Raw genomic sequence first — 21,358 nt, forward strand, 5'->3', positions numbered from 1 at the left:
AATAAAAACACAATCTTCTTTGTTGAAAACAACTTGAAAACCTCTGTCTGGAAATTGACTAACACTTAGAAGATTTACTTCTAATCCAGCAACTAGTGCTACATCTTCAATGACAATATTTCCAGAAACAATCTTGCCATATCCCATTGTGAATCCTTTGATGTTGTCTCCAAAGGTCACCAAGGGGCCAGCCATCTCCTCAAATTGTGATAGCATGGCCTTATCACCTGTCATATGCCTGGAACATCCACTATCAATGATACATATGACTTTCTTTCCTTTGTCCTGCACACAATGAGGATTAAGTGTGTTTAGCTACCCAAGCTGTGTTGGGCACTTTCTTCTTGTTAACTGATTTAGCAGAAGTAGAATGAGAATTTTGAGATAAAATGGAATTCATAGACTGTTGAGCATTTTCCCTTTCAGATATAGAACCAATTTTTGATTCTATGAGATCAATTCTCAATTTGTGGCAACTCTTCATCACTTTCATGTTGCAGGGAATGCAATCAAACTTGTCACGGAATGAATAGGGATCATTAGCCTTAGCTTCATTGTACTTGCAGACTCCTTCAGGTGGATTTCTAACAATCTTTTTACAAAGATGAGTTAGGTGATTCTTTGATCCACAATTCTCACACCTCTTTCTAGGAGCATCTGCAACATAAGCAAAATTATTGCTTTTGTTTATCCCAATCTTTCCATTTCTATTCTTCTTCTTTTTTTGACCTGTTCAGCTTTAATCTCCTTCACAGGCTCCTTAGTTTATTGATTGGCTTTTGGTGTTTCAACAGAGATGGAAGACTGAGTTGTCTCATCATTTTTCTTTTCCTTGTCCTCATCAGCTATCTCCTGTTTGATGATCAACTCTTCTTCACTAAAGTTCACCTCACATGCCTTGAACAAAGGTGATTCAACTTTCTTCAAAATAATTGGAACATTCTCAGTTTCAGTTGATTTTCCTTTGTCACTGACAGACTTCTTTTTGTTGTTCAAACCCTCATAATCAAGACCAATGGCAATGTTTGCACATGGCTTGTTTTTTTCATGATATTGTCCAATCAACTCAGAAGCATTTTTGAAGGATTTCAGTTTCACTTCATTCTTCTCCAGCCTTTCTCTCAGTACTGCTTCAATTTCAGTTGCACACTTTAATTTGTTCTTTAAGTATGCATTTTCTTGCTTAGCAGTATCAAGCTCAACCAGGAACAATTCAGTCTCTTGTTTTTCGCTCTCAAGTTTTTCATTGATCTTTTTCAATCTGCTAACTTCCTCATTTGCAGCAACCATGCTTGTATGAATGTGGAACATTTATGTGCTCATCTTTTCAACAGGTTTCTTATATTGACTCACATTTAAATCAATTGTGGTAAGAGTTGGTACCTGTGATTTAGATGATGAAGAGTCTCCTTGCTCCAAGGCCATGAGTGCATAGTTTCCAACTTCTTCATCCTCATCATTATCTGAATCATCCCAGCTCTTGCCCTCAGCAATATAAGCTTTCCCTTGTTGCTTCTTTAGAAGAGCATCATACTTTGCTTCCAATTCAAGATAGGCTTTGTCTTTCTTTTCCTTCTTGGGTTTCCTACATTCTGTAGCAAAATGGTCCAACTCATCACAGTTAAAGTACCTTATGTTTAATCTATCAACAGATCCAGTTTTGTAGCCAGTTTTGCTATCAGGAGTGTACTTCCCTTTTCCTTTCCAGCTGTTGTCTTTGTTGAAGGACTGTCCTTTGCTCTTGAAAAATCTTGGTTTCTTCACTCTAATGTTAGAGAATTTTCTAGCCAAGTAAGCCATTGATTTGTCTAGCTCATCAAGCTCATCAAGAGTGTAGAACTCATCTTCTTCATCCAATTCCAGTATGACTTGCTCTTTAGTGTCATTGACTCTTTTCTCACTTGTACAAATTTCTGGAGTTTGGGATCTTTACTCATCATTAGAGGTCTGGCCATCATTCACAATCAGTGCACTTGAGCCGTCCAGTACATATCCTTGACCAGCCCTTAATGATTTCTTTTGAATCATTTCAAGTTCATAAGTTTTCAGAACCCCATAGAGCACTTCCAGTGTGATTCTACTCAAATCCCTTCCTTCTCTAATTGCAGAGATCTTTTGTTCCAAATGATCAGGGAGAGTAAGCAAGAACTTCAAATTCACTTCTTCAACATCATAAAATTTATCATGAAACTGCAAGTCATTTATCAGCTTATAACTCAGTTAACTTTATAACTCAGTTAACTGCTGGTTTACACAGAGGATAATAAACATGCTATTAGCTTTTCTAAACTGTCACTTGTCATTTCTATTTATAGAAAAGCAAATCTTCCATTTCTGGCTTAGCATATCTTTAGCATCCCGTGTTTACTTTAATCTCCTCTATTAGTTAATCTTTGTCATTGATCTTGCACATCTCTCAAGCTGTTTTTTGTAGACTTGTCAATCCAGCTGTGTGAATTGTTTGTTGATTTGTAACCTTGAATATTGAATTGTTCTGCAATTCTGTACTTAGAGAAATTTCTTCACTTCGAGATCTCCAATTAAGCTTTAGAGAACTCGACATTTCGATAGGCATGTTGGCTTGTCGATATCTCTGAAACTTCATTGTTGACTTGACTTATCGACAACTCTGAGTTCTCTAGTGAATTTTGGTTTATCGATAACTCATAGTTCTCTAATGGACTTTGGCTTATCGATAACTCAGAGTTCTCTAATGAATGTATACTTGTCGATATCTCTGAGTTCTCGAATGGGTATCTGACTTATCGATATCTCCAATAGCATTTCCTGAGTTCTCGATAGACAATTCCTGAGTTCTCGATAGGCAATTCCTGAGTTCTCGATAGGTCTTTCTGAGTTCTCGAATGACTTCTCTATAACACTAATTCTGTGACTTGTAAAGATCTTGACTTAGAATGTTTTTCACCAAACAGAATTATTCAACTCCAAGCTTCTTCATAATTCTTCTGAGGCATGACCTTCTTGATCTTCTTCCAGATAGAATTATTAGGTTTGACACTATTTAGGAAAAAATGCTCCAGTCTGCTCCATTTATATTTTACAGACATTAAGTGTTACAAGTATGAATTACAGATTAAGGTTACAATATAATTAATATTAGGGTTGGCCCCAAGCTTAACTGATTGCTAATGACATTGTCAGCATCAGTAATCTTTGACATCATCTATTATATATTACAATCTTCCCCAACTTGTTCATTATGAAATTATGAACAAGTTCTGATTGATGATGTCAAAACTTTAACTAAATGCAGAAACCAAAACCAATTTTCCCATCAGGTCTTCTTTTGTTGAGTTGCATTTAGATTTATCAGCATCAGTAATCTTTGACATCATCTATTATATATTACATGTTTTTATATAGTTTGTGATTGCATAATTTTTTTTGATAAAATATTCATTATATATGTATAAATATGCAATTTGTGCTAAAATAGCATTCTGTAGGTATGAATCTATAAATTACAATGTATATACGATTTTGTTTATATAAAAATAATATAAATATGTGGTATATAAGAATCAAAAAACGGGTAAAATATTACATATAGAATTATAAGTCATATATGAATAAAAAAGAATAAAAATGGTATATTTAGAGCTATAGCAAAATTTAAAAAAGGGTGAAACCAAAAGTTCATAAAACCGAAAAAAGGTGAAACCAAAGTATCTCTTAAAAGATGATTTCCTTTTTAATTAATAATAACACTGTTTAAAGGATTCCATTTTATTATTTTAATAAAAAATAAAAAAAGAATTCTACGAAAAATAGAAATATCGTAATTATAATATGAATTAAATCTATATTTTGTTAAAAAACAACATAGAACTCTACATGAAAGAGAACTATATAGGTGAAACCAAAATATGGCGTAACCGTACTAAGATGAAACCAAGTACCCTATCAAAAAATAATTTGGAGTTTTACGAAAATAGAATTGTAATCATATTACGGTTTGAACTATTTTATTATTTTATAGTGGTGAAACCAAAATACAATTTTTTATAATATTCATACCATTTTATTAAAATGGAATTCTACCAACAAATTAAAAAATTCTAAATTAAAAAATTTCAATTTAAACACATGGCCTATTTACTTGGTCGTGGTTTATATTTCTCGGAACCTATTTAGTTGAGCCAATTTATGAACTTATTTATTTTAAAATATAATTAAAAATAGGATTCAAACCTATAAAAATAATAAAAAGTTATGGCTTATAAAAAATCTAAAAATGAGTAAAAATAATACATATACAATTATAAGTCATATAGGAATAAAAGGGAATAAAAATAATATACTTGGAGTTATAAAAGGTGAAACCAAAAGGTGGTGGAACTAAAAAATAAGTGAATATATTTCGTTTATTAATAAAGAAAAATGGGTAAAAATAATACATATAGAATTATAAGTCATATAAGAATCAAAAATGATAAAAATATTACACCTAGTTACACCATGAATCATAAAAACAAAAAAACAAAAGGTGATAGAACCAAAAAATAAGTGAAAATAAAGTATCATTTAAAAAAATTATTAATAAAGAAAACGGGTAAAAATAATATATATATATATATATAATTATGTGTCATATAGGAATAAAAAGAATAGAATAATAATAATATAATTAAAGTTTTCGCTTATTAATAAAGGTTATTAATGTTGAAAATCGGAAGGGGGTAAAAAGATAAAGAGTTGAAATGCGTGGATGAGAAATGGTAGGAACATGGATAAGATGTAGGATCGATGGAACACTGGACTCAAGACGGGCCACGGTCTTTTCCCGGAGCACGAGAACTAGAGACGTCGTATTTTACGGTCCTGAAACCACTATATTATCAAACTCGCACTTGGCATACGTTCGGTAAAATTTGAAACCTGTTTTTATGAAAAATACTTCTGAAAGCCCCTTTTAATCTTATGCGGACTCAATTGTTTATTTTACCATAAAATTTCAGCAAAAAAAATTATTTTTTTTATTTTAATATCAAAACGTCCAAAGAAAAAATATAATCAAATAGTTAGCTAATTTTTAAAATATTTTTCACCGATATTTTTTATAATAGCACAATAATTGCCTACACTGAGAATTATGTATACGGCACATGGTTTAATATTTAATATATTTACCTTATTTATTATAAAATAAATTATAAAATTAATCTAATTTTAAAAAATAGATCGGCCAAATCTTTTTTAAGAATTAATCGGGAATTTTTTAAAAAATCGGAGATTTTTAAAACAACGATACATCAAAATCTCTTTATATTAAAACTATCAATAATAAGTATTTTTTTATTAATATTTTTAATGTGATAACCTTTCAAAATTAATACTCCCTCCGTCCCAGCCAATTTTTTACGTTTGGTTTGGGCACGGAGGTTAAGAGCATCTTCAATAGGGGTTGCCAAGGAGGTTGTTCACGTGACTTGACACCCTTGGTTGCCTACCTATTGGAGTTGGGAGTTTGTCACAAGATTGCCTACCAAAGTTGCAAAAACTTGGCAATTCCTTGGCAACTTCCTAAATTAGCAAAAAGTCATAAAAAAACATCTAAAGTGTAAATTACTCAACCCACTTTTATATTGAACTAAATATAAAATTAATATAGAGGGACCACACGGGCAACTTTTAAGTCTTGCTCCCGAGTTTTTTAATAGGAAGGAAGGAAGTGTTTAGGAGGTAAAGTACTTTCATCCCATTTTTGGAGTGAAAGATTGTTAAATTTACATTTATAAATACTTGTTTTCGCTCCTTTTAAAAACTCGGGAGCATGATTATGAAGGAAGTGAAACTAATTTATTTACCTTTCACTTGCTTTCGTTCCCTTTTAAAACTCGGGAGCAAGGGGTTAAAGTTGCTTAACTATTGTAGCAAAATTTTAATAAATGTTGCCAAGAGTGACATGAATGTGAGAGACAATTAAAAAATAATATATGTAATGATTTGTCATGGCAACTTTATTAGCAACCTCCAATAATTGGAGATGCTCTATAAAAATATGTATAAAGTAGTGAAAAAGTGAAAGAAAAGTGGATGAAGTGTTGGAACCCATTGATTTTTAATGTATAAAAGGGAGATAATGGAGTAAAAGTAGTGTGAAAAGGGATGAAAAGTGGGGAAGTGGTTGGACACATTGACTATTTTTGGACATCCAAAAAAGAAAATGTAAAGAAACGGTTGGGATAAAGGGTTGGGACAGAGGAATAGAGAGTAATATTTTCCGCTCCAAAGGATATCACTTTAGAACAGTTTTATTATATATAAAATTGACACTTCCCTTACATTGTATTATAATAGTTATTTAGCAGGAAAATGAAAAAATCCGCACCTCCATGTACTATATAGGACAAGGCTTGACGGAAGAAGGCTTCCCCGTAACGCAACCAAGTTTCAGAAACAGAAGCGTGTCTAATATTCGAACAATTATTCAAATCAGGTAATGACTGCACCAGCGGTGTTGAAGAATTTGAAGGAATATGTTACAGAATCCGGTTAACAAAAAAATTTAATGCAAATTTTGGGTATCCTGATTCATGAGTGCATATGAGATTATAAGAACTACAAAAGCCTATTGAGCATCTTTAAATATAATAAACTCAAAGTTTGTTGTTTATACATCCAATTTGTCTAGAGGACAAAGCATATTGCTCTCCTCCTGCCTAGGGATCCTACTTCACCTAGTTTTACATGTTTCAGAAATAGCTGTGAAGCCTGCTGTTTAGTTTTTTGGTCAAGACCAGAACTTAGTAACTGGTAGAAATCTCGGTGCAAGCATAGTCAGCAACTCTGTATTTTGTTTCTAACAAGTAAAATTGAGAATGTCCCTGAGCAGAGGAACGTTTATCCTCGGCTGTGAGTCACAGAACTTTGTGGGCCTTGCCGTAATATCTGTTTATGAATGGAGACTGCAAGATCAAACATAGTAAATTAAAGATTGTCAATATCACAAGCTCCTGCCTCACTTACTCGTGTAAATTACTACTCCTAACACAAAAGATAATTTTGCATTATGTAGCCGCTTGGGTACAAAATCTAAGCAAACACCTATCAGTAACTATTAAAACAGGGACCAGTAACAATGTGGAAGCATTTAATACAAAATATTCTATTAGCAAATATCAACACTGCAAATTAGGGCGATTGGTTCATGTAAAATATTGAAATGGTGATTAGCATCTTACTTTTACATCGGATACATCAGGAGTGTCAGGTGAAGGCACAGGGTAGAATTTGTAAAACTTCATATTCTCAAAAGCGGCCTTTGTCTCCTCGCTCATTTCTTCTATAGCTTTTTTCCGGGCTTCCCTTGCCTAAGACAACAAATATTCCACAACAGTGATCACAATAGTAAAGCAAAAATGACAAAATTAACATGAAAAATATAATTTGTACCTCTCGGTTTGCCTTTCTCGCTTCTCGTACCTTCTCCTTAAGAAAATTCTAGGAAAGCAAGCAAATAATTTAAATCAAGGGCTACTTGTCACGTCTTGAGGAAAAAGGCTGGTTATATTTTTATCAAACAGGCTTACCTTGAAGGCCTCCTTCTGATCAGTAGATAACTCTTCCTCTTCAATAAGTTTATCAGTAAATTCCTGGAGAATTAAATTGTAGTGTAATATATACTAGAATTTCAAGGAACAAAAATCCCATCTTTTACGAACAGATCTTTTGAACATGGCTCATGCATGAGTGACAACTCAACAATTAGCCTTCACATTTAAGCTGCATGGCAAAATAAATAAGAAAAAGAAACAAATGTATTTACCCACCTCAACTTCATCAAATTCCCAATCAAACTCGGTGAAAACCTAAAGGAAATGGAGAAGTCAGATAGTTGTAATTTAAGCAATGCCAATGAACAGCCTAATATTACGCCCATTAAGATACATGTCGAGGATTTCTAACTAGAAATATGGAATATATGCTTGATTATCTTTGAGATAGATATTACTATTATCAATCAAATAAAATTTACTTAAAAACCTAGTGTGCATGTGTACACTGTTTCGAGGATATGCAATTTTTCTAAAGGTTGAATTGAAGCATTTCACAAAGGAAAAGAAAAGGTACCGGCTTTGGTTCTGCAGGAAATATGATTGATACAATGGTACTCTGATCAAGCTCATCTTCCTTGAATGGCTGATAGAAATCTGCACATAAAGAAAACAATGTTTTCGGAAGTTGCGTTTTACAAAAGGAGACCAAAATATTGATTTAGGATAAAGAGACACCTAGACTATAGTGATATGAGAAATTGAAAATAGATAACAAGTATAGGGTTTGTAGTTAGCAAAGTAATGGGGAAAAGAGAAAAGTAGCTACAAACAAGGAACACGGTAATGTCCCAGTTGCCTCTACTTATTATCACCAAGTTACCATTCACCTCACTTTAATCAATACTTACATATTCTTAAACGAAACTTCACGGAATAATGAAGATTTTATCGCAGTATATGTCTTGACTCTTACTAATTTGAGATCTATAAAAACTAAACAACCTTAGTATTTTTATTTTTAAAAGGAACTACACTCTTACTCTTTAAACAAGGACTTGATGGTACCAAATTAATGTTATAGAAAGTTTCAGGATTAAATATTTCCAAAATAATGATTAGTAACTGTAACTGGGAAAACACTTTCCGCTCAAAATCATAATATCATTACTTAGCAGCAACTTCCAGATGCTATGAAATAATAGTGATTTTGTATCAACAAAAGGCTCCAAATCACTCAATTAACATAGCCTAAATACTGATCTTGAACCATAGTAAACTTGTGCAGAAAATCAATCCACCTGCACCTTGAAGTTCAGGTACATTTAATACAATCGAGTTCAGTAAGTCTGCAAAGAAATAATGATATTGTAGCATCACAAAGTTGATGCGAAATACTATTATCACAGTTCAGCGACTCTGTATCAGAAAACAATAGGACTTATAATGAACTTTCAATGACTCTGTTCTTGAATCTTAACACTGGAACGTATAAATGGACTTACACGGTAAGCAGTACTCAAATTTCTTCAAACGATCTAACTTCATCTGCTTTAAGCCAGCCCTGCGTATCCAGTGCAAAGTGATTAACAATAAATCACAAAAGCAAATTTCATTAGTAATCAAAAGGTATATAAAAATTGATCACTAATACAAACTAAGGGGAGAAGATCATTAATGATAAAAAAACAACATTTCAATATGAATACGTAGTTTAGATAAAATTCTTAGGCAGACCCCGAAACAAAACCTGAACAAAGAAAGTTAAAACATGCTAAACTGTAATATCTCAAGTTCTTAGATGCACAAAACAAAACTGTCATTCTTTTATGTGGCTAAACACTAGCAAAAATCAACTCAAACACACAACGAGTAGAAGAAAATTGGCTAAAGATAAGGTTTATTTTCCTTGTTCATCAGTGTATCAATCAGTCAGATTTTTAAATGGGAACAGTAGTATACATACAAAACTTATAGGACTGTACACTCCTAATATATCTGTTCAGAAATCAGAGGCAGAAAAATGGAGATATGCTTCTCTTTGGTCTGGCTATCTGCTTTTTATCTGACTATAAAAGCTATTTAAAATTATCACCGAAACTAGCCAAGTTTAACTCCACAAATTAGTAAGACACTCACAGCAGAACTTAAAAGGAATAATACCTTCTCTGTGTACAGCTCAAAATGAATATTTGGGACTTCAGTCGTTCGACTCGGGAGTCTCTGCGTGAAAGGTTTTTATTAAACAATAAGAGCAGAAAAGGAGGTAACCATTAACCACAGAAGTATAGTGAAAGAATGATCGATATAACATGTACAGAAGTACAAAGTAATAACGGTACAGTGTTCAAGACCTATTTTCCAATGGTATGTATGGAACCCAATCCATTTTCATTTGCTTCATTGGCAAAATTTCTTCAACCTCCCTCTGTACCGAGTTGACACCTATCTTATCAGAAGGAGGAAACGGTGATTCAACCTGTAGGATAACAAAAAAAGCAACCGGGGATTATGGATTAATGAAAACCAACTAACACTATTTACTCAAAAATCCTAAAGGCCTGAAGCTTGAGATGAAAAGGTGGGTGACTGAATGTTAAAGATTTCTTAGTTAAAAGAAAAAAGAGAAAAGAATCAGTGCTACACTCAACAATATAATATATTATCGAAAAATGAATTTGATGATAGGTAGTGATATACAATTCGAGTTTGATAACAGGATAAGTGACAGTGACAATAGAGGAAAACACTGGTTTTGAAACATGCCAGTGTGACAAAAGAGGAAATATGTCTGCTGCAGCAAATAAATTTTTAAATAATTTGTTCAGAGGCATTAGCTACAGTAAAGAAGTTCTTATTCTACATAATCTAGAGAAAGATATTTATGTTTGTGCGGCAGACTGGAGACAACTGTTGTAAATCCAGTGAAACCTAAGTGAGAGCGGTATCGCTGTTGGCAGAATCCCAGTCCCATAATGTAGTTGGTTTAAAAATGAATTACACTTTAACATCGGCACAACTAATCTACATTGGTTCCCAAACATTTAGTTTTTGAGTAAGTGTTGTAAATCTACACTTATCTTGCAAGTTTTATGTTCATTTATTTTCTTCTTCTTTTCTCACCAAAAAATTGAGCAAAACATGAAAGAAATCAAACAGAATAACTATAATTTCCTATCCCAGAATTGTGTTATACAAGTATCATATGATCCTGGGAAAAATTGATTAAAAACAAGCAAAAGATAGGTAACTTACAGCAACCACTACAGGTATGACTGTCACTTTTCCTTGACCATTTAGAAAGACCAATTGAGCTGCAACAACAAGAGAAAACTAGCTAAATTTCTACTTACGTCGGTAGGTAGGAAAGTGAAGCAATCCAGGTCCACCCTGACTGAAGCGTGGGGTGTAACGTGTTCTACATGCCACGAAAATGTAATACATGTATTACTAACTCACGTTCTGTACATCCAAAGAGGTAGACTTTTTTCCCGTATAATTCTCCACCTTGTTCGAATGCACTCTGGACACAGTCAAAAAGAAAACATTCTTAGAATCTTGCTAGTAAGGAAAAGGGCTAGAAAAGGTTCCAATAATGTTAGGTTACAAGTGACATACAACTCACCTCAAGATTTGAAAAATTCCACTTGTACTGATAAACAAGGTCCAGTTGATCCCACTGATAAATAAGAGGATGTAAAATCCGGTAAATAAACATTTATAGCAACACCGTCAATAACATGAACAGTTGAAATGGAAAGACAAACCTCAGTTCCAACAGGGAAAACTTGTTGCCACAAGTCCTCCTACAAAACATTGTACAGTTGACAATTAGAAAAAAAAATGACGCAAAATTTGTTTCATTATTAAAAATAAAAAATCTAGTAAATAATGTGATATTTACTCGGCGCAGGATATGCAGGAAAGAAGATTAAACACATTGTCTCACAAAACCATCGCAAAACAAACAAAAGCCAAAGGATATAATAGCCCCAAATATGTCTAGCTTTCGTTCTAAGAAACACAGTGTCAGTAGTCCACACACAAATTGGGGGAATAGGAAGCATTTGAGGGTTGTATATTCCTAACAATGCTCGAGAAAATTCCGACTTGGTCATAAACGTAAACAAGTCCATAACCAACTTATCATACAACAATACAATACAGCTCAATTGCAGAATTACACAATAATGCGAATAAATTGCAGGCAAATACAACATGAAATGTAAAAGTTGAGGGATGGGAGAATACCAAATTGCGCTTATCGGGGAAATAATCGGGCTGAACAACAGGCTTGGGAACGCGAACTGGCTTAGCTGCTTTAGGTTTAGTCACAACTTTCTTGGCTGCTTCTTCTTCTTCTTCTTCTTCTTCTTCTTGTGGTTGTTGTTTCTCAATCGCCTTTCTCTTTGTACCATTCTTCTTCATTTTTCAAGTAGTATTAAAATGTAGTGTAATCAAAGTGAGCTTTTCGAAATATTATTGAGATCGGATTGGAATGGGAGAAGAGGGGTAGGGCTTAAGAGAACAGAGAATTTAATTGAATGGGATTAGGACATTTTTACATGGGCGCCAGGACACACAATTTGGGTCAATTTTAAAACCCTTTCTCTTTTTTAAATATTCACCTGAAATTTTTGAATTTAGTGGTTTACCAATTACCAGTAAGCAAAGAAGCACATTTTTCAACGAAGACAGATTGATTGGTGATCGTTTTCTATATCTCATAACCCTAAAGAGGGAAGGTCTAAAGAGGGAATGTATACAGATATATCAATCATAAAACATGATTTTATAATTTCTTTACGATCCATAACAATTTACACATAACAGTTATTTATATATATTTAAGTATCCTATCATATTAATCGCATACCAAATAATCAAATCATTTAAACGATTATAAAGTTGATGAATCAAGAATAGCTCACCGGAGTCCCTGGTGAATGTTATGCCCTATTTCGACTTCCCCGTCATCTTGGGCTCTGCAACTCCTGGCGTCACAACGGACTATCTACTGTTCCTTGTTTCTTCATCTTTATAATTATTATAATAGTAGATGTTTATTAGGTACTTGATCTATATGAATTTCAGCTTAAATATATATATATATATAAATTGTATATTATCTTGTTATAGATTGCAGAGGTGAGGTTTTTAGCTTGCCATTAATGTATATAGAAAATAAATTTGTATAAGAAAACTCAGAGAGGAAACAACTTAAGCAAGTGATGGATTTTTTAAACTCATAAAAATATTGATGATCTTTTTGTTATAATTCTCCTCTTTTATAGAGGGAAAGATTTCTCTTACATCATATGCTTTCCCGACATAATATTCCTTTTTCTTTCTTTTCATCCCTTCTTTTTCTTTTCTTCTACCTTCTTTTTCAACGTTTGCCCTTTTTTTCGACGTTTGCCACATTTTCTTTTGTCTTCTTTTTCTTTTTTTCTGTCTTCTTTTGTCTTCTGTCTTCTTTTTCTTTTCTTCTGCCTTCTTTTTCAACGTTTGCCACTTTTTCTTCTGTCTTCTTCTGCCTTCTTTTTCAACGTTTGCCACTTTTTCTTCCGTCTTCTTTTTCTTTCTGCTTTCTCTTTTTATTTCGTCCACTCCTTTTGATATCAGCTTTCTTTTGTCTTTGTCTAGGATTCCATAATTTTTTGGCTAGTTTTATAACAGTCACCAATTTTTATTGGGCTGTAGAATCATATATTACAGTCACCAATTTTCATTGGGCCGTAGAATCATATATTACAGTCACTAATTTTCATTGGGCCGTAGAATCATATATTACAGTCACCAATTTTCATTGGGCCGTAAAAACATTTTCTAATATGTTATGGTCACCAAACTTCGTTTGGGCCATAAGATTACTATAATATTACATGTTGAAATAACAGGAGTTATTACAATCTTACTCGAAAGGATTAGAACATGCTTCTTCCTTTACTAAGGGTTTTAAAACTACTACAATCTTCTTTCTTTGTCCTGTAATAATATCCTTGAAAAACTCCTTGGTTTTTGGTGCATGATTGTAACTTCCACCTGTTATCCTGTTATGCATACCTGCTAAATCACTTGTATCTGTTTTCAAAACATCATTATTATAATATAATGTTAGTATTTCTTCTACGTCTCCCTTCGTGCTTGTTCCTAATACGCATGCCTTCCTTCCTTTTATAAGATCTTGAAGTTTGGATTTTAGAACTGATAATCCAATTGCTCTTTTATTTGACATCCATTCTTGAAATCCTTCTATTGTGCATGGCATAGGGGACTTGAGACTAGTATTATCGCCTTCTATAGTGGTATTCCTTCCATACTTGAATATCTGACATATTATTATTGGTTTTCCTATAAAGTCGGTACAAGCATCGAATACCTGCACTCCATATATTCCTCCTGGTCCGTATGATTGCATCATTGCACTAACGCTTTCAACTATTAGTGGTGGAAGTTTTGATATACTTCTTAACGTTTCATCAACCATGATTTTATCAATAAATCCCAACATTAATAAGCTTTCTACCATTTTAGGATCAGCGTCTTCTTTGCAGATATACCTTGGATATTTACTAAACTTTCCAGTTCTGAGGATGGTATTATTGGACTTGTAGTCATAAAATTTTGTTATCTTTTCAAAGGCTTCTATATACTCTTTCGGATATTTAATTCTGTCTGATATAGAAACTTGAGGTTTTGGTTGTTCTGGTTTGGATATTTCTGCAAGAATATTTTTGATACCTGATATATTTTTAATAATAAAATCATAACAAGTAAAGAATGCTTGCCAATTTCTTCTCTTATTTAATTCTGGTAAAGGGTCAATTTTATTGAATATAAATGATCTTACTTGAGTGTTATCTGTTCTTACAACAAATTTTGCAGGTAGTAAATGATAATGAAATCTTTTAATTCATAATTTTACCGCTAATAATTTCTTTTCATTAATATGATAATTCTTTTCATTGGGTTTCCAAGTTCCAGCTGCATATCCACATATTAAAGGGTTTTCTTTATCAATATCATCTTTTTCAAAAGCTACTAATACTGCTCCCCATCCTATATCACTAGCATCTGTAAATAATTCTAATTGATCAGTATCTTTGGGTAATCGTAGTTTAGGTAAATTTTCTACCTTTATTTTTAGTACTCTTATTGCATTTGTATGATCTTCTTTCCACTCAAAAGTTTTATTTTTCTTTATTAAGTCTTGTAAAGGTTTTCTTAATTTTGGTAAGTCTTTTATATAATCTGAAGCGTAATTTACTATTCCTAAGAATTGTTGTACTTCTTTTTTATTTTCTAAAGTTTCTTTAAAATTCTTTATTTTTGTTGATATATGTTCTTGTAACTGAATTCCTTCAGAATCTATAATATATCCTAAATATTCTATTTTGTGTTTAAATATTTCTGATCACTTTTCTGATAATAGGATTCCATGATTTCTAATAGTCTGAATAAATATATCTAGATGTTTTGAATGATCTATTAAATTGTCACTAAATATTAATATATCATCTATATATACTAGAATAAAATCATTCATTTCTCTAAATATTTTATCCATTCTTCTTTGGAATATTTGTGGGGCTGTTCTTAATCCAAATGGTAGTACTATCCATTCATAATGTCATTGTGGAACGCTAAATGCTGTTAAACATCTAGATTTCTTTGTTAATTTTATTTGCCAGTATCCGCTTTTACAATCAAATTTACTAAACCATTTTTTATTACTTGTTTGGTTTATTAAATTTCTTTTATATGGTAAAAAATATCCATCAAATATAGTCTTTTTATTTAGTTCTCGATAATCTATTACCATTCTAGCTTTTCCTCTTTTTACTTCATTATGATTTCTTACTAAAAACGTTGGGCTACTATGCGGACTTTTACTTTCTTGTATTAGTCCTAAGTTTAATAGTTCTTTTATTTGAACTTCCAACTCATTTTGATCTGTTGGACTATATCTTATTGGTCTGTTTCTAATTATATCATTAGGATTTATCAGTTTTATTTCGGCGTGTATTTTTTCTTTTTCCCATAGCTTCATTGGATGTTCTCCAAAATTTATTTCTAAGGCTTTTAAATATTTTTGTTTTAATAGTTCTAAATTAGTTTTTCTTTCTGCTTTAATATTACTTATTTCTATTGATTTTACAGGTACCATTCTTTTTAATACTATCCATTTTTCGCAAGGTATTAACAAACTTATCCTATCTTGTTTTATTATTTGAGTTTTAAAAGAATCTAAAAAGTTATTTCCTAGTAACATTTGTTGTTTCATATTATTTTCTTGGTATATTATAGGTAACCTAAACCTTGTTTTTCCTAATATAAATCTTACATTTTCTGCTATTATATCTATCTTTTTTTATGGTTATTGAATCATGTTACTATTATTCTATTTTTAGTATGTTTCCATTTGTGTTGAGTAAATACTTCTTCTTTAGCTAAACAAATATTTGCTCCGCTATCTATAAATATATTTTGTTTTATATATTTAGTAGGTTTATATTCTACCTGTGCTTCAATATATATAGCTACCATTTTATTCTATTCAGTAGTTAAACTTTCATCATTACTATCATTTTCATTTATATAATTTATTTCTTCTGGTTCTGTTTCACTTATATAGAATAATTCTTCATCATACCAGTTATTATTATCTTCTCTTATTTATTCTAATTTCATTATTAATTCGGTAGTATCTATGTATTTTACTCCTTTTTGTTGTAATTTAGGACACTTATTTGCATAATTTCTTTTTTCATTACAATTCCAACATTTACAATCTGCTATTTTTGTTTTATTTCTTTTTCTAAACTTTCTCTTATATCTAAATCTCTTTCTATTTTCAGGAGTATTTCTATATTTTTTAAATTTTCTTCTTTTAAATCTTCGATTAAATGGTTTATAAGGTCTATAGGTTTTATTTTGTTTTTTATAATATTCATTTTAATTATTATAATCTGTTTTTCTATATTTCCTATATTTCTTTCTAGTTTTATAATTTTTATTATCACATCCAAATATTAATTTTTCTCTGTGAAATTACAGATTTCTCTTAATCCTTGTTTTTTATCCTTTTTAATTCTCTGTTGAATTCTATATTCCTCACATTTTCGAGTTAAATATGCTCTTAATAATCTAATTCTTTCTCCTAATGTATTTTCCTTAGATTCTAGATTATTATATTCTTTAGTTATTTCGGTATTATAAGGTGAAGGTAAATGATCATAATACAGTTGTTGATATACTAAACTTTCATTAGGTAAAAACTTAGCTTCATAAAAGAATTTAGTAAAACTTATAGTATATTCTGGTAATTTACTAATCCTACAACATTTCATATTATTTAGATACATTGTTATCTCTAATTTTCTTTCTACTATTATATTTTCTTGAGCTACAAACCATCTTTCTCCTAGAAATTCTCTTTTTAATAATATATCAAATGCGTTTAACGTATCTTTCCAGCTTCTAGCATACGTTCTTACTTGTCCTTTTAATTCATAAATAATATTTTCTAACCAAAATGTTGCTTTTCCTACAATTGTTTTTTATATTAGTTCAAAAACATAATCCAGATCTTCTATATTTTTTGAATTCATTAAAGCTATATACATCCCTAAATTCCCATCTTTTATTCTTCTACTTATTTCTTGATCGTCGTAGACATTATCTAAATCTAGAAAATATCCATTTATATTTATTCCTTGGTTTATTGATCCTATGAAATCTTGTACTTCATTTTGTTGTCCTATAGGTATATTTCCTGGCATTTTAATATTATTTTTAGTTATTATATAATCTTCTATTTCTTCTTCTGGGTATGCATCTTCATCCATTATATTATCTGATTCGATTTCATAATTTGTTTGTTTATGCGAAATTTCTCTTTCTTCTATATCACTTTCATCGCTTTTTTCTTCATTTGTTATAATTGCATTTACGATTCTTCCAAGGGCTTCTAATATTTCTTTATTTTCTTTTATTATTATTTCCTTTTCCTCATTATCTGATTCTTCTAAGTAATTTAATCATTCTTCTCCTAGATTACTATCTGATTCACTTGTATTACTACTCTCACCTTGTTCTTTATTCGTTTCTGGATCACTATCGTCAGACTTAATAATTTCCTTTCCTTGTAATTCTATCTTTAATTGATTAATCTCATTTTTTAAATTATCTATTTCTTTTAATACATTTATTACTTCTAACTTTGTTTCTTTTAATTCTTTCTTTTGGGTTTTATATTTTTTTTATATAATTTATATTTATTTAACCATTCTATATTGGTTTTAGTTTTTAATTTAGCATTTTATTTTCTTAATTCTTCGAATTAATCTTTTCTTATTTCTTGTTTTATAGGTTCATATTTTTGTCTTTCTTTTTCCATTAACTATTTTCCATGTTTTTAAGAAATGTTATAGCACTATGTTCTATTATAGACATTTTTCTAGAATTTTCCTGATTTATGAAGTTCTGCTAAACCATTTATTGCTCTTTTAACCCCTATAGTCATTTTCGGTTTCGATTTGCTTATATCCATTAATATAGGCTCTTTAGTTCTTCCTATTACTGTTATAGGTACTATTTCTGGTTCTTCTGTTTCGTCTTTAATTATTTTCTTTTCTTTATTTTGTTCTAAACTATTTTGTATAATGGTTAACTTATCTAATATTTGTTTAAAGATTAAGATTTCTGACATATTCCATAACGCTGTTATTTCTTCCTTAATTATTTTTCTATTAATTTCTTGATTTTCTTCCATCTTTTTTAATATAGCGTTTAAACTTTCTTTTATAAATATTTCGTTCCAAATATCTTTTATTTGGTTTTCAGTATTATTCATATTTATAAACTCGTTTTCTCCATTCTCCAATTATCCATGTTTTTCTTTTCTTACCTTTTATTTTCTCTAATTCTTTTACTTCTTCCTCTAGTTTTTCTTGTTCTTTTAAGTATTGTAGTTATTTTTCTTGAGACATAATTAATGTTTCTTTTATTATCTTATTAATAGTTTCTATTTCATCTTTCTTCTCGTTTATCTCTTTTTCAGGGTTTATATTCTGTCTATAAATCTTAATTTATTCTGATCATTTATTTCTATTCCTTCATTCGTTATATTATATTTTATTTCATTTAAGAAATCCATTCCTAATAATAGTTGATAACTAACGTCATTTTCTATCACTCCTAGACTTATATTATATTCTAAGTCTAAAATTTTTAATCTTAATTTTACACCTTTTGTTATTATTGTTTCTCTCGAACTATTTGGTTCAGTTATTATTTGAGATTCTATTTTCTCACATTTGTTTGAGTCAACTTCAGTTATATCTATTTGACTTTTTGTTGCTCCAGTGTTTATTTCTGTTATGACTTCTTTGACAAATATTCCATTAAATATTATTGTTTTTATTCTTAATTTATCTGATTCATAACACGTTAATTTTATTAAATCTAATTTTCTACTGGTCATACTCATTGATCTAACTAATTTTATAGGGTTTTGTTCTCTTCTAAAACTTAATCTAGATCCTTCCAATATTGGTTTAATTCTTTGTGTTGGAATTATTTGTCTATTACTAAAGTCTATTGTAAATTCTTCTGGGATTGTTATTTGAGATTCTTCTTTATGTTCAATTTTTTCCAAAATATTATTATATAATTTTGGTACTATTATTTCTAATTCCGTTTGTTTCTTTAAATGATGGTTTCCAGTCATAGCATATACTATTTTAGTTTCTATACTAATTACTTTACTTCCCTTTTGCATTTTTATTCCATCTAATTTATAATATAATGTTAAAGATCTTTCTTTATTTTCATCTCTTAATAATATGCTAAAATCAGGTTGTATTATAAATTTTAATTTCTGATATATTAAGTTTCCTTTTACTACTGCTATTAATGAATCTTGTATATTTCCTCTTATTCTATCGTCTAGTACATATATCTGTATAGGAGTATCAATATTTTTCTGAAAATATGCTTTTATTGTAAATTCTATTGCTCCAAAATAAATATTTTTTAGTTTATTTGCTTCTTTTTGTTTTAATTTAGATAGTTCTCTTTTTATCAAACCATCTGTTATTAAATTTATTTTTGTTTTTCCATTTATCGTATCTATGTCTATTACATTTTCATGTTTTTGAGCTATATATCTAACTTCTTTATTTCTTTCAAAATATGATGTTTTGAATATCTTTTTTTATTGTTAGTTCTTCTGTTTCACTTTGGATTTGATTATATATATCCAGTTTAAAACTTAGAGTTTGTGATGTTCCTTCTTCGTATTCATCCATTTGATAATATACATCTTGTTTTTCACTTGATTTTTCTAATGACATTTTTTCAAACTGTATTATTATCCAGTTATATTACATGATAAAATTATTCTTTTAAGTCCTTGTATTCTTAGTTTATTATTTCTAAATGTTATTATCATATTTCCAAGTTGTTGATAACATCTTATTATTTCATCCCTATTTTCTCTTGTCCATTCAATTTCATTTTTTCTTTCTTGCAATTTATCTAGTTCTATTTTTAGTTTTTCTTGATTTTTTATTAATTCTTTTATTTTTCTATTATTTCTAGTTATTGCATTTGGATCTATCCAATTCATTTTTTAATTTTTTGCCTTAAATCATTTATTAATTTATATTGTTCAGTTAATACTTCTTTTAAGTCTTTTATTTGAATTTCTAAATTAATTTCTTTAATAATTTTTTCTCGTTTTATTAAAAAAAATTCTTTTTCCAGTCTTCTAATTTTTTCATCTCTCTCTTCCAACATTGTTCGTAACCTAGCTATAATATCTAATTTTTCATTTATTATTTGCATACTTATTTTACAACTTTCAATATGTTGATTTATATCTTTATTGAAAGCAAAGTTTTTATTTGCTATCATTTTAATACTTTCTAACTTATAATCTTCCATAAATCAAATATTTATTTATTTTATTTATATAAATATATTAACTGTCTATATAGATTTTTCTTACACATTTGTTTTGTTTCTTTATTTTCTACTATAAAATAAATTAATAGATTTGCTATTATTTTAGACTCATAACTTTTATTATTATCTCTTAGTATTTTTGCTGGAGGTCTCATTTAATTTTTATATTTTAATATTGATATTTCATTTTTTACTATTCATATTTATAATTACTATTCAATTTTCACTATTCATCGGTTATTATTCATTGGTTACTATTCATTCCGAAATTTTGAATTTTACTACTATTTGCTACAGTGATTTATTGTTCATCTTCTCGGCCTATTTTCTAGCTCTGATACCAGATTGACTGGGGAAAGTGAAAGTTTACTATCAGGTCACGTAAAACACACATCAATTAAGTGTCTTTCCAAATGCTGAATACCTCGGATAAATTCCATCAGCAAGATAATACGAGATAATACACATTATTGTATCTTTTCCCACTAACGTGAAACACTACCGTTGGACTATTTCCTGCGATGACTTTATCAAATACAGGAGACCGGCCTGGAACATTAATATCATTTTGAGCTCCAGGCACACCAAAAAAAGTGTGTCAGATCCAAGTGTCATAGGAAGAGGTTGTCTCTAGAATAATAGTATGTCGTCCTTTTCGACCACAATAAGCCCCTCCCCACCCGCTTGGACAATTCTTCCACTTCCAATGCATACAATCAATACTTCCAATCATACCTGGAAATCCCCAAAGAGCCCTTCCACTTGTTGACAAAAATTTTTCATACACTCAAGTGTGGTTAATTCTCCCATTCGACATATTTCAGCACACTGATCAGCAGCTGCACCGTAAGCTAGCATTCGTAGTGCGA

The 21,358-nt window shown here is 30.3% G+C and overlaps 1 protein-coding gene across 1 annotated transcript; it reads right to left on the reverse strand.

Annotated features, from left to right (window-relative positions):
- Positions 1 to 6,580: 6,580 nt before the first annotated feature.
- On the reverse strand, positions 6,581 to 12,140 carry LOC141721389 (protein HEAT INTOLERANT 4-like). The gene is made up of 14 exons (XM_074524309.1): positions 11,769 to 12,140; positions 11,285 to 11,323; positions 11,143 to 11,196; positions 10,977 to 11,040; positions 10,773 to 10,831; positions 9,872 to 9,996; positions 9,681 to 9,740; positions 9,023 to 9,081; positions 8,095 to 8,174; positions 7,794 to 7,832; positions 7,554 to 7,616; positions 7,417 to 7,464; positions 7,206 to 7,334; positions 6,581 to 6,929 (listed from the first exon to the last, which is right to left on the reverse strand). Exons 1-14 carry the CDS (start codon positions 11,943 to 11,945, stop codon positions 6,882 to 6,884), a joined length of 1,044 nt encoding a protein of 347 aa, XP_074380410.1. The 5' UTR covers positions 11,946 to 12,140; the 3' UTR covers positions 6,581 to 6,881.
- Positions 12,141 to 21,358: the final 9,218 nt, after the last annotated feature.

Source organism: Apium graveolens, chromosome 4 (genome assembly GCF_009905375.1).
Source record: "Apium graveolens cultivar Ventura chromosome 4, ASM990537v1, whole genome shotgun sequence".
Lineage (NCBI taxonomy): Eukaryota > Viridiplantae > Streptophyta > Magnoliopsida > Apiales > Apiaceae > Apium > Apium graveolens.